The sequence below is a fragment of the Canis aureus genome, chromosome X, assembly GCF_053574225.1.
Source record: "Canis aureus isolate CA01 chromosome X, VMU_Caureus_v.1.0, whole genome shotgun sequence".
Taxonomy (NCBI): domain Eukaryota; kingdom Metazoa; phylum Chordata; class Mammalia; order Carnivora; family Canidae; genus Canis; species Canis aureus.
In genome coordinates this window covers 85,433,731-85,450,874 of record NC_135649.1, presented here as the reverse complement: position 1 = coordinate 85,450,874, position 17,144 = coordinate 85,433,731, and the positions used below count along the sequence as shown (strand labels likewise).

Here is a 17,144-nt window from a genome sequence, read left to right as displayed (position 1 = left end):
CTTTTAAAAAATATTTTTAAAAAAAGGAAAAAGAAAGGGAGTGGGAAACTAAAGAGATAACCAGGTGCTCTGGACACCCAGTGGGGATTGCTGGCTGTGATCTTCCTTTCAGAGACCTGAGTGGGGTGGTTGAGGAGCTTCCTACATCAGGATTTTTTAGCTTTTTCCCTGGGGGCTCATTGATCTGATCTCCTGCCTGAGGTGGGGGGTGGAAGGACAGGCTGCCAGTACAGGGCAGGGCACGGAGCATCCGTTGTGCACATGTGCCCTGGATTCCCCAGTCTTCACTGTGACCTCCTGTTCTAATCTCTGTGCTGTCCCTGAAGACTCTTTGACTTACTCTCTCTGGGGAAGGAGTTTCTGATCTTTTGTTGGATCTTGGAGGGCTGTCACCTGGCCATTACCTGACTCTGAAGGTCATGCCTGGGGTGGGGGTGGGGTGGGCAGAGGGATCAGGTTCCATTTGCTACTTCTTTTTTTTTTAATTTAAATTCAATTTAGTTAACATACAGTGTATGATTAATTTCAAGGGTAGAATTCAATGACTCATGAGTTGCATATAACGCCCAGCCCAGTGCTCATTACATCACGTGCCCCTTTAAGCCCATCACCCGGGGACCCTGCCCCCCATTTACCTCCCTTCCCCTCCAGTGACCCTCAGTTTGTTTCCTACAGTTAATAGTCCCTTATGGTTTGCCTCCCTCTCTCTTTTCATCTTTTATTTTTTCTTCCTTTACCTTATGTCCAATTGTTTTGTTTCTTAAATTCCACATATGAGTGAGATCACATGATACTTGTCTTCCTCTGACTGACCATTTGCTTCTTCAAATGGCCTTTAGGACTCATCCTTATCTCAGCCTTCCCCCTCACTTACTGAAGGATCTAGTGCCACGGATTCCTCAACTTCTTGAGAGATTTTGTGGTGTAAATGGTGGTGGTTCCCAGTATTCTTTGCTGCCAGTTTAGGATTCTGTTCTTTTGGTCCTGTGAAGTTATTTGCTTTCCAGCTTTCCAAATTTTGTTTCTATTTTTCTCCTCTCATTTCTTCCTGGGTGATAGTCTATACTTATTAAAAGTTCGACTTACTGTCATTTTTGTAGAGGTTACGAGTATTCAATTGTGATTTTTAACAGTCTGTGCATAAATTTCTCTGCATTCTTGATTACTTCCTTTGGGTAGCATCCCCGAAGTGAAATTCTTGGATCGAGTACACAATCCTTTTGGAGGCTCTTGATGAATGTTGCCAAATTAATTTTCAATAAGATGATATTTTCACCTACTTTCCATGACTTGAATTTTTCTCTGCCTTGGGTTGGATTATGAAAACAAATAAAATATAAAAATACGTGTTGTTGGGATCCCTGGGTGGCGCAGCGGTTTAGCGCCTGCCTTCACCCAGGGCCTGATCCTGGATACCTGGGATCGAGTCCCACGTCGGGCTCCCGGTGCATGGAGCCGGCTTCTCCCTCTGCCTGTGTCTCTGCCTCTCTTTCTCTCTCTCTCTGTGTGTGAATATCATAAATAAAAAAAATGTTAAAAATACGTGTTGTTTTAACAAGGGGAATGTGAACTCATTTTCAGCACATATTCCCCCTTGAGAATGAGTTTTCAGAGAAAAGCTCCAGATAGGGGGGTGAAGCAGAAAGGTGGATTCAACTAAATAGAAAGGAGTACAAGCGGGTGAAGGGGGGTTTTAACTTCTGCTACATGCTCTCTCTACATGAGACACTGTGGTGTGTGTGTAGGAGAGAGGGGATCAGAAGTGAGTACGTGAGACCCAGGTCTCTACTGCTTCCAGTGTGGCAGGGGCAGCCCTGGCTCGAGTATGGGCACATTCGCTTGGGCAAATTGGCTAAGAGAGAGAGCTAAGAGCAGAGAAAGAGCAGTAGCCATGAGAATGCTTCTACTCCATGAGCATTGCCCTAGAGTAAGCCCCAAATGGGAGATCTGAGTCTTCCTTTTAATCCAACTCAGTTTCCGTGTTGTGTTTTTCATAGTCAGGACCATCTTACCACACAGGTAACGCTTTCATGTTTCGAGATATTTCTTTTGTTTTATACAGCACAGCTCCAATAGGCAAGCCAGCTTCCTCACCAGGTGCCAAACCAATTTCTGCTTCATTCACAGAGTTGCTTTTTTTTTTACATTTTATGTTAGAATTATTTTCGACTTCTGTGAAAGTTCCAAACAAGTATATAGAATTCCCATCTGATTTCCCCCAATGTTACCATCTTACCAATCATAGTGTAATTATTAAAACTAAGAAATTAACATTGATGAAATCCTATGTGCTAATGGAAGAGACCTACCCGGGATGTTACTGAACATTCCACCGAGAAAGAGAGGGGAAGCCCCCGCTAGCTGGGAACTGGTCTGGCTTTGTCAGACTTTCCCCTTGGTGGTGTTCAGAGCTGGCCTGGCCCTCATCCCTGGGCCTCCACGTTCTCCTTGAACAGAAACAATTGCTCAGACCACGAACGTCAAACAAGGCCACTCTGTGCCCACAATGAATCAGATAAAACAAGGCCACTCTGTACTCACGTCTGAACACAAAAAAACAACATGAGCTTTGTTTAACCAAAAATAACGGAACAACCCCCCCTCCCCGCCCATCCTGGCTACGATGAGTGACCGCTGCTTTACTAACTACAGTGTTAGCCTGCTTCATTCCCCCTGCCCTAGAGATAAGATTGATGGAGGTGTACAGTCATGGATTTACCACCACTGCTTGACAGCATCCAACCCAGAGGAAAGCCCCACTTCCTTGAACCCTCCCCAAACTCTGAACAAGCTCTAATCCCCCAACAAGTCCTTTCTGACCCCCTCTTACTGAGACACCTTATGTTGGTCCATGGTGTGCATTCCGTCCCTCTTCATTGCCATAAGCCATAAACCCAATGTGCTCAACTTGTGAGTACATTCCTGGTAACTCTTGGCTGGTGGGTATTAACACCACTGATGTCCTTTTTCTGAGCCATGATCCAATCGGGGATCCCACATTACGTGTAGTGCTCATGTTCCCTTAGGTTCCTCCAATCTGTGATAATTCTCTGGTCCTTCCTCGCCTTTCATGGTCAGTTGCAAGATATCCTTCAATTTGTTGGATCTTATCTCATGATCCCATTGAGGTTTTGTATTTTGGGCAAGAATACTGCAGATGTGTTGCTGTGCCCTTCTCAGGGCATCATGCTGGGGGCACACGATGTCTATGTGACCTATCACTGCTAAGGCTGAACCTGATTGAAGTTGGCTTCTGTGTCCCTTTGACATGCCCCCAACGTTTTGAGCATTTCTGTTATTTATTTATTAAAGATTTTATTTATTTATTCATGAGAGAGAGAGAGAGAGAGAGGCAGAGACACAGGCAGAGGTAGAAACAGGCTCCACGTAGGGAGCCTGACATGGGACTCGATCCTGGGTCTCCAGGATCACACCCTGGGGCTGAAGGTGGTGCTAAACCGCTGGGCCACCGGGGCTGCCCCCATTTTGAGCTTTTCTTTTTTTTTGGCAACACAAGATTATTCCAGACTCATTTTTTGCTTTCTTAGTTTTGGAATCAGCCATTTCTCTAAAGAGCTCTTGTTTCTTTTACTGGAAAAAACCAAGACCTGGACACCAAGTAGTGGGGGTGTCACTGCTTATAGGCCTTCTCAGAGACAGAGCTGGGAAATATATTTCTAACACTCACATTGTTGTTTCTATATCTATCCATTTGTGTATATATAGCAAAAATCCCGTGTTTTTAGTGATACCTCCCACTCCAGAACTGGAATTGAACCCTTGAAGGGTTCAAGTTTGCCTTCCCTCTTTCCTTGCTTGTAACTCCTTTCTCCAATGGTAAGAGCCTGTCTCTCATTATCCACAATGTATTTACTTATTTGGTTAACAGTTAAAATAATTTTGGAATAGCTAACCCACATCCCCATGGGAAAAATATTTACTAACCAGAGCACAATTTTTTTGTGCTTGGTTCTTTGTCTCTTCTCTTTTTCTAAATGGAAGTTAAATTCTATAGCACAAAATGAACCATTTTAAGTTGTGTGTGCAGTTCTTTTTGTCTTTAGCCTTATACTGCTTTGTACTGTTGTAGTCAAAATGCTTACTTTTCAAGTTACTTACTCTAGTTCTTCGGTGTGGTTATCTTATTCATTTGTAACACAGTTAAGTCCACTCGTTGTCATTTGTATTATATCTTAGTGCAACCCACATCCTGGTGGATTTTAATTATTTATTTGTGGTTTGTGTGAAGAATCCCCATGGTTCTAAGGGCCATATTTTTAAAAATATTTTATTTATTTTGAGAGAAAGAAGGAGCTGAGGGAGAGACAGAGGCAGAGAGAGAGAGAATCTAAGGAGACTCCATGCTGAGCGAGGAACCCAATGTGGGACTCCATCTCACAACCCTGAGATCATGACCTGAGCTGAAATCAAGAGTCAGATCTTTAACCAACTGAGCCACCCAGGTGCCCCCTAAGAGTCACATTTATACAAAAAGGTATACTCGGAGAGGGTTCATCCCCTACCTATCCCTACCTCCATTCCCATTCCTCCCTTCTTTCTGCCCCATTGCCACTACTCCCTGTAGGTAACCAATCTTATTAGCTTCTGGTTTATTCTCTGTCTCTCCGTGAATACACACACACACACACACACACACACACACATATTTACGTAATGTATATTTGTATTACAAATGAGCAGATGCATAAATGTTTCTTATACTCTTTCTTTTTTAAAAAGATTTTATTTATTTATTCATGAGAGACACAGAGAGAGGCAGAGACACAGGCAGAGGGAGAAGCAGGCTCCGTGCAGGGAGCCCAATGTGGGACTCGATCCCGGGACCGAGGGATCACGCCCTGAGCTGAAGGCAGGTGCTCAACCGCTGAGCCACCCAGGCATCCCTATACTCTTTCTTTCTTTAGCATCCTCTAAATGTGTGTGTGTTTTGCTTTTATTTTTTCTCATTTAGCTGTATATCTTGCAGATCATTCCATATCAGTTCAGAGAAATCTTACTCATTCGTTTGCAAAGCTGCATAGCACTCCATTGTGTGGAGATACCACGGTTTACTCAACCAGTCTTCCATGTACGGACACTAAAGTTGTTTCCAGTATTTTTAATCACAAACAACACTGCAATAAGTAACTTTGATGTGCTGACTTTTGCGAGAGGGGCTGGTGCAGGATCTGACACCCTAGTGGGATGGGAATGCTCCCTCTCCTTGTCTGCTCCTACAAAGACCTACACTGGGCAGGCCACTTGAACTGGTTGCCCAGCTCCCCTCTGCTGGCCTGCTCCTCTAAGTTGCCTTTTGGAGGGTCATTGTATCTGCAAATTCACGGCCCCCCTGCCTGGCCGTTGACCCTCCCATATGTCTTGCAACTGCAACTGTTCTTAGTGCCGTGAAGAGCTGCAGACAGACGAGGAGTATACTTGTGTGCACCTGGGCCCAGCTGCACCAGTATCTGTGGGCAACAGGCCTGAAGTGGCCAGAAAAGCCACATCACTGTACATAGGCAAAGGAATAACAGCTTTCAATGGACCACGATGGCGTCCACATTTCTCTTTAATACTGAGCATGGATGGACTTCCCAAGGCTCCCAACATTACCTGCTTGAGGAGGATTCCCTTCTGAGTGTAGTGGAAGGCTGGGCTGGGGGAGGTGAATATCGTGGCTGCCCAACTGTCATTCATGATCAACCCGGAGTCTGGTTAGCAGGAGGGGATTAACACTGGCCCCAGTCAGACTGTCTACCAGCCTGCAGCATCCTTACAGGTCCTCTGGGCTGGAGTAGAGTCTTGGGACAGGGATCAGAGGGCCTCCCAGGGGCTGTGGCACTCTCCTGGGCTGTGTGAAGAACGCTTTTTGCCAGGAGACCCTCTGTTCTTGCCCTGTATTTGCCTTTGAATACGGAATGCCTCTATGTGCCAGGCTCTTGAGAGACATTGTATTATTGAAATAGGACAGTAACTCTGCAAGGGTAAATCCTTTCCTTTCCATTTTAGGGAGGCTCAAAGAGGTTAAGCAACTTGCCCAGGTTGCAGAGGAATCAGCAGAATCATTACTTGACACTAGGTCTGTCTGATTCCAGGGCTGTATGTAGATCTTTCCAAAAAGAATACAAATCCAACAAAATTCATTTATTTATTTAACAAACTTTACTTTTTAACCCTAGAGGAGATGTTTAGGCTCATGGAACCACTGACGAGAGGAAGTCAGATGCTACAGGGAAGGACTGGGAAGCCAGAGACCTAAAAATTGTCACTTTGAGAGAATTGCTTGAACCAGTTTCCTCATTCCAAGAGTTAGACTTGGCCTCCAGGCTCTGGTTATGCCCACATCATGGCTGCAGTGGGTGGAGTGCGTTCTTGTAAATTGGTTCCTTTGCCATGGTGGTTGTTAAGGGCTTTGTATATCACCTCTGGTCCCACACCCAATCCCCTTAGTGGTGGAGGTCAAAGGAGACCCCAGCAAACCCCAGGAACACTCTCTGCCAAGGTTAAAAATTGGACTTCTCAGGCACCCAAGGCCGGCTTCACCGGCATGCAAGCTGCACAGTCTCATGGGGCTTGTGCTTCATTTTATGCTCTGTTGTCTGGCGAATCTTAAGAACAGGAGGCTCCACATTTTCATTTTGCACGAGACCCTGCAAAAGATGTCACTGGTTCTGCAGGTAAAAAGGCAGTAGCTAGCAAAACTCTCAAGGAAGCAGCTCTGTCCTGCATATGGCCAGCAAAATGTCTCAGTCTGTTGGGGCTGTTATAACAAAATACCATAGACGGGGGGGCTTATACGCAACAGACATTTATTTCTCACAGTTCTGAGGGCCCGAAAGTCTGAGATCAAGGCGCCGGCAGATTTGGTGTTGAGAGAGAGCCCTCTTGCCGGCTCATAGATGGCCATCTGCTCCCTGTGTCCTCACGTGGCAGAAGGAGCAAGGAGACTCTCTGGGATTAGAAGAGCACTAATCCCATATATGAGGACTCCACCTTCACAAGCCAATCACCTCCCAAAGGCCCCAGCTCCTAATAGCATCACACAGTGGGTTAGGATCCCCTACGAAAGAATTCTGGGGAGACACAAACATTGAGCCTAGAGCACATGGTATGTGACAAACACCAACCAAAAAGGGCTAAAGGATGTACTCATCATAGCAAGAACACTTTTTGAGCACTTGCTCTGTGCCCAGTCAGGTTGTTGTGGAGAAACCCAAAGGGCCCACTCCACCACCATCCTGAGGCTGCCCGAGGCTGGATGGCAGGATGGGACACAGATCTCTCTGGAATACCGTTAGGGTTAGCCTTAAATGAGCACAAACCTATGATTCAGGGGTACAGAGATGGGATTCAGAAAGGGCTCACTGAGGCCAGCCTGTCAGGAAACACTCTAGGTCACAGTAGGACTCAGACAGGATCTTAAATGAGGCTCTAGGTCAAAGTAGGACTCAGACAGGATCTTAAATGAGGCGTGGGACTTAGTAAGTGGAGAAATGGAATCATCTGAGCCGCAGCCCTGGGTACAGAGGCAAAACACACTCCCTCACGGTTGGGTCTGGCCTTTGAAGCCATCACTATAGCCTGAAGTTGGGGAATATTGCTGGTTGGGTTCTCTCGAAGCAGACACTAAGACAGAGTTGGGGGTTGGGGGTGTGTGTCAGTTTCTTGGGGCTGCCATAACAAATTACTACAAGATGGGTGGCTTAAACCACTAAAAATGTTTCCTCCCATCGTTCTGAAGGCCGGAAGTCAAAAATCAGTTTCACCGGGCTGAAAGCAAGGTGTTGGGAAAGGTGGTCAATCCTCGCCTCTCCAGACCCAGCCAGAAGGCAACAGTCTCAAAGACTCTCAGGCAGCCCAAGCCCGCCCTTCCAGAATCTTGGCCTGCCATCCTCACTATCATGGTTGGCCCAGGGGTAGTGTCTGGAGCAGTCAAAAGGCAAACCCCAAAGACAAGCAACCTAGTGGACAAGGGAATAGGACTCTTCTGGGCCCCTCTTTAAATGTGAGTGAAGGGACTCAAACTGGGTAGGACAGGGTGCGAATCAGTAGCCAAAGGGCAAGGCAAGAGGATCGTGGGCTCTCTCAGCAAGTCGTTCTTCCTCCTGGGTCTCAGTTACCCCGTCTGCAATATGAGGCCTGTTAAGTCAGGCATTCTGACCTAAAAGTGGTGATTCTGAGGGAGAAGAGAGGAGGCCACCTGGGAGGTCCCTAAGGGGAGAGGGCTGACAGGGAGGCTGGACAAAGGTCCACAACCCTCTCCCCCCACTATGACTTGATGGGCCATGGCAAGAATCCACATGGAGGCCCACATCTCATATGGCTAAATAAGGTATCAAGGTACCTTTGATACCAAACAACTAGCAAACTGTTGAATAAAATCCGTTCTGTTGGCTGACCTTGACAAAATACCGACATAATGACCTGTAAGGCCAAGTTTGAATGAAAATTCTCAGACTCCTTCCACTCCTGCAGTGGAGGCGGCAGGGAGGACAGGGCTGGCCTGGGGCCCTGGCTGCGGCTGCCATGTCCTGCACGGGAGAGCAGAGCTGGCTGCAGGCCCTGCACCCCACTCTGAAATCCATCTGTGCCATGAGGCCGGAGCGGTGCTTCCCGTGGGCGTTCCCTGCCAACCACTGAGTGCACCAGGCCATCTAGCCTTGGAAGGCTCGGGGTTCCTCTGGTGGCTGGCCTGGCCTCCAGGACACCCTGACAGGCCTGTAGAAGCTTCCTGTAGGTAGCGCAGACGCCAGTCTTAGAATGCTCCCACTGACCTGCTCTCCCTCACCGGGCCTCAGACCGGCAGCACCTCCTTCCCCCATTGCATGCAGGCATCTTCTTTAATACGATCCTTGCCCGTCTCACCCTGTCGTAACGCCTGCTTCTCAGAGGTCCCGGACGAACACACTGGTCCCCAGCCCACCGCTGGTCTCTTCTCTAACCACACCACGGGGTGCCTCACACGAGCGCATGGGACGCCGGGCACCCAGAGTGTGGACCTGTCCATGCACTTCCTCGGCCTTCGGTCTCCTGCACCCCTGCGCTGTGGGGAGCAGGGCAGGAGGGCTAGTGCTAGGGCGCAGGGGGCCGGAAGGCAGACCCTTGGGTTGGAGTGTGACAGCGTCCTGGCCAGAGGCCTCACCTCCCCACTCCCTTCCCTCCACGCCAGCCTCCACCGCCACGGCTCTGTCCCATTAGTCCTGTCTGTGCAGACTTCTGGAACACTCTTCGTAACCACCTGCACGCGTCCTGGCCCTTCACAGCCCTGTCTTCTTTCACTAACTCGAGAGTCCGGTGGAGGACAGAGGACCCCGAGGCTCAGGGAGGCCCATCGAGCGTCCAGCCTCTTCTCGGTGACGCTGTGGCCGCAGGGGCCGCCACGGCTCCCCTGTTTGTCGGGGTGTCGCTCAGTTCCCCGGGGAAGATGAAGGGGCAGTTCTCCGAATGTCTAAGCACAGAGCTGCTCCTGTCAACCTTGCAGCGACCCGCCTCGGCCAGGGAGGGCCAAGGATGCTGTCCCCGGAGGCCCGCAAGGCTCCAGCCCCTCAGAACTTATCATTATACTTGCAGTCTGGGTAGCGATAGGCGAATCTGGGGTCACAGGTTCTCAGGGGCCTCAAGAGGTCCTTCAGCCGGCGGGCGGCCCCCAGGACTTCGGAGTCTGGGCGGGCATCGTCCCCACACTGTGCCAGCGCAGCGTCTATCTCGTCCTGCACCGGGGAGGGGAACTTCCCCTGGAGAAGTTGAGGCAGCAGCTGCCGGCAAACGAGCACCAGGCTCTGCTTCTCCGGGACGGTGTAGCAGGAGGGCAGCTCGGCCTGGCAGCCGGAGACCAGGCAGCTAAAGACGTCTTCAGTCTCTGCTGCCCCGGCGGCCGCTGGGCTACCTGGAAGAGAGATGGACAATGTTATGTGCCCTACAACCCGGGCTTCTTGCCGGGGGTGGGGGTCGGGGGTGGACCACTAATTAGAATTGCGGGGTGAATGTTTGGTGTCCTAGCATCTCTGATCACCAAGAGATTTATTATAATTTTTTTAATTTTTAAGAAAGATTTTTATTTACATGACAGAGAGAGAGAGAGAGTGAGAGAGAGTGAGTGAGCATGAACAGGAGGAGGGGCAGAGGGAGAGGGAGAAGCAGAGTCTCCGCTGAGCAGGGAACCCCACCTGGGGCTCCATTCCAGGATCCTGAGATCATGACCTAAGCCAAAGGCAGAAGGGGCCCAACTGAGTGAGCTACCCGGGTGCCCTCATCAGGAGATTCAGAGCTTGGGGACACAGTAGTCCCCGCCGGGAACAACATGGGAGGGACTCTGTGCTATGGAAGGAGAAGCTCGGGCATGGAAAATACACGGATCACTGCCGGAGTCGGCCTTGTAATTGTAGGGCTCTCATCCACACCGTGATTCTCTCATTTATTTTTTTATTTTTATATTTTTAAAAGATGTTATTATCCATGAGAGACAGAAAGAGAGAGAGAGAGAGAACCAGGCAGGCAGAGCCATAGGCAGAGGGAGAAGCAGGCTCCATGCACCGGGAGCCCGACGTGGGACTCGATCCCGGGTCTCCAGGATCACACCCTGGGCTGAAGGCGGCGCTGAACCGCTGAGCCACCCGGGCTGCCGTCTGTCATTTATTATTAGGGAGTGAGTGAGGGCAGGAAATTGCCGGTCTCATTTGCCCTCCTGGACTACAAAGTTGGGAGAAACAACAGGCGCTGCAGAATATGCATTCGGCGGGGTGCAGTGGGGCTCTCAGGTGCAGTGGTCTCCGTAGCCCCGATATTCTGGAATCAGCCTCGTTCCTTCTGACTGGATTCTTCTTAATCAAGGCAACTCTGGAAACCAGCCAGTGTGATTTAACTAGAGGCCTTGTCATGTCAGCAAAATTGGGGATCAGAGAAGAAAACCCTGTGTCCCGTGATTGGGCTCAGAAAGTTTGTCACCGCTAGAGGCGGTGGGATGCTCAAAGGGTTCTAGAACCCGCCGAGCCAGTGCGCGCGGCGCCAACCCTGATTTCCCTCATATACCACATTCGATGCCACCCGTTTTTAGTTTGACGACGCTAGAGAAAGCAAAGGTGCCAAAATGGACGGCAGCCAGTTCTGGAAGTTTCAGATGAAGGCTAGAAGCGTCGGGAAGGCTCGGAGGAGGAGCACCGGGAGCGGGTGTCCGGGCCCGCGGACTGCACTGAGCACGGCAGCGCCCTGAGGCCCCCCGGGCAAGGCCGAGTCCACTTCCCCTTCGGACGCTGCCCCGGAGCACAGACTCCAAAGAGCGAGGGGGACGTGACACGCGCAGACCGCCAAGGCCCACCCCCCACGCCCGCCCGGTCACCCCCTCCCTGGCTCCTGTCGCCCTGACCTCCCCTGGTACCTTCCTGCTTGTCGATGACGCCCAACGCGCTGGCGTCCCGGATGAACAGATGCCCGTTGTCAAAGATGCCAAACGTGGCCGCGTGGACGTGGGTGAAGTAGAAGAAGTAGTTGAGGTCGTTGCTCCGCAGGGACTCCAGGACCCCGAGCAGCTGGTAGGCCAGGTCGGCCGCCCGGTCCGGGGCCGCCGCGTAGAAGTCGCGCAGCGGGCTGGTGCCGGCGCTGACCACGAGCCGGCCGCAGGAGCCCAGGTACTTGGGCAGCGGCCAGCCCTCGGCCCCCGGGAAGACCTGGGGCGGCGACGGCCGTGGCAGACGGTGAGCCGGGAGGCCCGCCGGCGCCCCCCTGCTGCCCCCGCTGCCTTAGCCTCGGCCTCTCCGGCTCTCTTGACCTCTTGGGCTCCGCCGGTGCCCCGCGCCCCCTTCATGCCATCGTTTGTCCACCTTTTTAAGATCTGATTTATTTATTCATGAGAGAGAGAGACAGAGACAGAGGCAGAGGCAGAGGCAGAGGCAGAGGCACTCGCAGGGAGCCGCATGCGGGACTCGCCCGGATCTCCGGGCTCACGCCCTGGGCCGAAGGCAGACTCTCAGCCGCTGAGCCCCCCGGGCGCCCCTCATGCCACGGTTCATGAAGGGGTTCATTAAAGGAAGCTCCCAATTCCATGCAGCGCATCTGGAGCGAGGGTGATTTTCCACGGGATTCAGGATTCGGGGAAATGTGTTTATCGTAAGAGTTGAAGAGTCCAACAAATATGACTGGTATTTGGGATTCCACAGCGCCCCCCCCCCCCCCCGCCCCGCCTAGAAGAGGCCCTGAGGGTAGGACCAGGGGATGGGCCGCTGCCTACCCAGCCCTGATCTAGGGAGGCCCCGCCGCGCTGCCGGCGCCCCTCCGGCCCCTCCGGCCCCTCCGGCTCCTCCTGGGAGCGCGGCGCGCGAGGATTCGTGACCGCAAGAGGAGGGTCGGAACCTGGCTGCTCCTCCCTTGACGGCTTCTTGAAGCAGCGGTATCTAGCACGCTGTGTCCTTGGACCGGGGGAAACGACAGAAACTAGAAATGCCACTGTTTTTTCCTTACGTTCCTTCTTTTTTTTTTTTTTTTTTTTTAAAGAAGTTATCGCCCTCTCTAACAATTTGCTCTGGTCTTCTGCCCTTTTTAACCCACCCGCCTGCTGGGAAGAACCTTCCCTTGCTTCCCCTGCCCACCGGGGACCTCTCCCATGAAGTGCCCTGGATGCAGGACGGTGGCAGATCCAGGCTCCCCCCGGGTGGGACCCAGGGTGGGTGGAGGGTTCTGGCCCGGGCCTCTCGGGACTCTGCTGCCACCACTGAGCTCAGAGCGATGGGAAACAATGGGAAACGGAGAATGGATTGGGAAACGGAGATGGGAACCCCCGCCGCCCCCCCCCCCCCACAGCAATTCCTTCTCCTTCTCTAGGGTTTAAAATGCCGTGGTTAGGAGGCACGTTTTGGAGTGTGGACCTTGCATTCGGACACCTCGGGGTTTGGGTCCCATTGCTGACATGAGCTATGTGACTGTGCTCAAGTCACCTCACGTCTCTGAGCCCCACGGACCTCATCTGGAAAAGGGGACATAATAATATTTCTGTGGGGTTGTGGAGATGTAAAACATTCAACACAACACCCAGTACATAGCAGGTGCTCAATAAGTAAGAGCACCTCGTTGATTATATATCAATATATATTAATTACTCATATACTAATAAATATGCATTAATCACACAGAAGTTATATATTAATGCATCAATAATTATAGATCACATCATATTATTAATATATTATTAAATATATAATGGTATTATAGTATATAATATAGTCATTATATGATTATATGTAATAATACATATTAATATATGACAATATATATAATTATTGATGATATTAATTATTTATAATCTTTAATATTATATGCTATGTAGTATATACACTATATTTATGATATATTATAATCTGATTACTATAATATATTATAATCTGATTATTATATATCATTTGATATATTATATTATATATTACATATGTTCTATATAATAATTAATATATATTGATTATATATTATATAGTTATATATAACAACTGATAATATATGATTAATTATATATAATTATGTAATTAAGCATCATATAATTATATCTAGTGAATAATGAAATTATATATAAGATAGTTATATCAGTTAATTAATAATATAGAATAAAATATGTAACATAACAATTAGTATATCGATGATTATTATTATTTTTAAGGATTTTATTTATTTATTCATGAGAGAGAGAGGGAGAGGCAGAGACACAGGCAGAGGAGAGGGAGAAGCAGGCTCCATGCAGGAAGTCCAATGTGGGACTCGATCTCAGGACTCTAGGATGACTCCTTGAGCTAAAGGCAGATGCTCAATCGCTGAGCCACCCAGACATCCCGTATATCAAAGATTAGTGATTATGTATATTACATATATAATGATATTTAAAATTAAATTGAAATGATGAAATTAATAATCACATGATGACTTGTGATAGTAAATACTAAGTGTCTTCCTTGTGGCATCTTCCTCCTCTACTTGCACTTTCTGTCTCCCCTTTCCTTCTCTTTTCTTCCCCCTCCCGTTATTCTTCCTTCTCCTCTTCCTCTTTCTCTCTCCTCTCTTGCCCTCCTCCTTTACCCAATCTTTCCTCCCATTTTCTAGTTTCCTTTGAGCCCACACTGGGAGCTCCCTGACCCTTAGGATGTGGGGGAAAAAAATCCCATCATGATGGCCTCGTTGACCAGTGCATCCCCAGGTTCTGGTGCATCCTCATTTGTTTGACCATTCCCCTCCCGATGGACATCTAGGTTATTTCCATCTTTTTCTCCTTTCTAGGGACGGCTGCAGTGCCCATCTCCAGGTGGTGGCCCCGAGGCTTGTGGAAAGGGGAAGGCGCCCCTGGAGCCCGACATGAGCCCCCCTCCCCGGGCGAGGGTCGCTCCGTACCTGCAGGAGGATGGGATGAGCGTTGACAGCCAGCGTGTAGAGCAGACGGAGCTTGTCGCGGTCAGTGAAGTGGTCCATGAAGATGCTGCCAGCGTCGGCCACCTCGGCGTAGCGCCGGACCACGCGGTCCAGGAGTCGCTGCGACGGGCAGCGCAGGAAGGGGCTGGGCAGGCCCTGCAGGGGGGCGGGGAGAGACCCCGGAGCGGGAGAGGAGGCTGAGCTCTTGCGGGGGGTGTCAGGACGGGACACAAGCAGCCCCTGCTGGCGGGGGGGACACCAGGGTTGGCGAACAAGATGGACCTTGTTGGGAAGAGACCTCAGGCCAGGAAGGGGGGTTCTGAGCACAATCCGAGGGTGGAGTGTAAGGCTGTGCAGGCACGAGCTGGGGGCTCGGGAAGAGATCCCAAGGGCCAAGGGGAATGGACTGAGCCATCCTAGGGGCAGGATAAGCGGGCACTGGGCAGGTGGTGCAGCCCAGCAAGCGCTCAAAGCATTGGAGCACCTGCGTCTCCACCACCCTCGCACCCCCACTCTGCCTCTCCACCGAGAGCCAGGCTCGGGCCGAATCAATCAGATCAGCCCTCTGCCTTTTCGGCACCTCCCACCACATCACGACACCGTCATCGCAGTTGGGATGCTACACCTGAGCATCTTCATGTGTGCCGCTTTGTTCTTCTCGGGATAAAATCGGGAGGTATGAACCTATGTTTATTTTCCACGACCTTCCATCCCGCCCCTGTACCTTTCTCTGCACACTGAATGAAGACAATGAACCCAACTTACTAATAGAATAAAAGAAACATGATTAAACATAGGGCCCTGGGCCCCAGTGAGCCAGAATTCAGCCCCAGCTCCATCCCTACCAGCTAGCCGTGTGAACTTGGAAAAGTTTCTTACGAGTCTCTCTGAACTTGGGGTTACAGTTTATTTACTTATTTTTAAATGTTTTATTTATTTATTCATGAGAGAGACAGAGATATTGGCAGAGACACAGGCAGAGGGAGAAGCAGGCTCCCGCGGGGAGCCCGATGCAGGACTTGATTCCAGGACCCTGGGATCACGCACTGGGCCAAAGGCAGACCCTCAACTGCTGAGCCACCCAGGGATCTCTTGAGGGTTACAGTTTAAAGCGAGGGTGCCAGTAACAGCACACTAAAAGATCACAGGGATCTCAAAAGCTACTAGATGTAAAATACTAGAAGGGTGTCTGGCAAGGCGTAAGCAATGCTACCCACTCTTATTAAATTGACAAAGTTTCAAGTCCCGGCTCAGAGAATGGTGGTGACAGCCAGTAATCACCCTGATAGCAGGAGTCAGGCTTTGTGGATGAGAAGAGGGTTTCGCAGTTCTAGAGCCTGGCTTCCAAGAACACAAGACCCAGGGCAGAAAGTGTGCCCGAAGGTATCTGGAGATGGTGTTTGCGAGCCTGGGGTAGGTGGCGAGGGCTAGTCTCCAGAGCCCTGGACCCCCGAGCCTGGCGCCGTCCATCTCCCCAGCCAGAACCCCAGAGTGTGGAAGGGCCACTGGGCGCCTTGAGAAGTCTTGAGCGTCGTGGAGGTCGCCGAGGGCATGCATAGGCTCTCGGGGTAGGATGCTCAACCATCCCGCTTTGCCCGGGACTGAGGGTTTCCTGGGACATGGAGTTTTTGGAGCTACAATCGGGAACCCGAGAGAGCTGGCCACTCTACCACAGGGTCACAGCTAGACCATGGCCACATACGCTCCCAGACAAGGATCGGAACCAACTGGCAGAAGCCAGTGTGGATGCTTGTTGAACCACTATGGCCGGGGTACCCAGGGAGCCCCAGGTAGGGAGGGGGCTGGTCCAAATTCTGAAGTGATGAAATGTGGCCAAGGTGGCCTGGAAGTGTTTGGATGGCACTTCGTACTCCCCAGAGGGGTGAGGGCATAGGAGCTGAGCTCAGGGAGAGAAAATTAAAGAACATTCCATGCTTGCACCTCTGAGTCTGTGAGTGTCCAATTCATGTGTGCTCCATCCTTTGGGAGTGCATATAGATGGGAGGAGAGGGCACGAACCCACCATGTGCCAGGCACTGGGCTGTGGATTTCCCATGCAGTAGCTCATTTAATCCTCCTGGGCACCCACGATGTAGGTGCCATTATGAGCCTCCTTTTGCAACCGAGGAATTGGAAGTCTGCGGAGTGTAGGTAAGGGTTGGATTCGGGATTTGAACCTGGTATGGACTGCGTGTTTGTTCCCCTGCCCCCCTCCATTCGTATGTTGAAAACCGCAATCCCCAGGGCGATGGTTTCAGGAGGTGGGGCCTTGGGGAAGTAGCTGGACCAGGAGGGTGGAGCCCTCATGATGGGATGAGTGCCTTTATGGGAAGAAACATGAGAGCACCACGTGAGGATACAATGAGAAGGCAGCTGTCTGCAAACCAGGAAGAGAGCTTCCCTAGGAACCAACTGGCTGGCACCTTGATCTTGAACTTCCCAGCCTCCAGGAGAGTGAGAAATAGTCTTCTCTTCTTTAACCCGCTTAGTCTGTGGTTCCCTGTTATAGGAGCCCGAGCTAGGACAGTTAGACTTGGATGTTGATCCATTAGATGTGAATGTCCACGCAGTTTCCCCTGTAATAAGTCCTGCCCCTTTATACCTCTGGCCGCATAGACTACCCAGGTGGAGACCATAGAAGGTGATTTGAAGCTTCAAGAACAGCTCTTTGCTTCTGATAGTCTTTCCCAGGCAGGTTGAAATGCCACCATTACAGATAATCATTGGGGACCGAGGGAGGTAAGTAATCTTTTCTCTTCTGTGAG

The 17,144-nt window shown here is 50.4% G+C and overlaps 1 protein-coding gene across 1 annotated transcript in view; it reads right to left on the bottom strand.

Annotated features, from left to right (window-relative positions):
* Nucleotides 1-9,467: 9,467 nt before the first annotated feature.
* The window catches only part of DIPK2B (divergent protein kinase domain 2B), a 40,242-nt gene continuing 32,565 nt past the window's right edge, over nt 9,468-17,144 (bottom strand). Inside the window, exons 3-5 of the mRNA XM_077889365.1 lie at nt 14,362-14,535; nt 11,375-11,663; nt 9,468-9,886 (exon numbers count right to left, since the gene is read on the bottom strand). Coding sequence (XP_077745491.1) covers nt 9,546-9,886; nt 11,375-11,663; nt 14,362-14,535 — 804 coding nt within the window. The 3' untranslated portion in view covers nt 9,468-9,545. The remainder of the gene's footprint in view (nt 9,887-11,374; nt 11,664-14,361; nt 14,536-17,144) is intronic.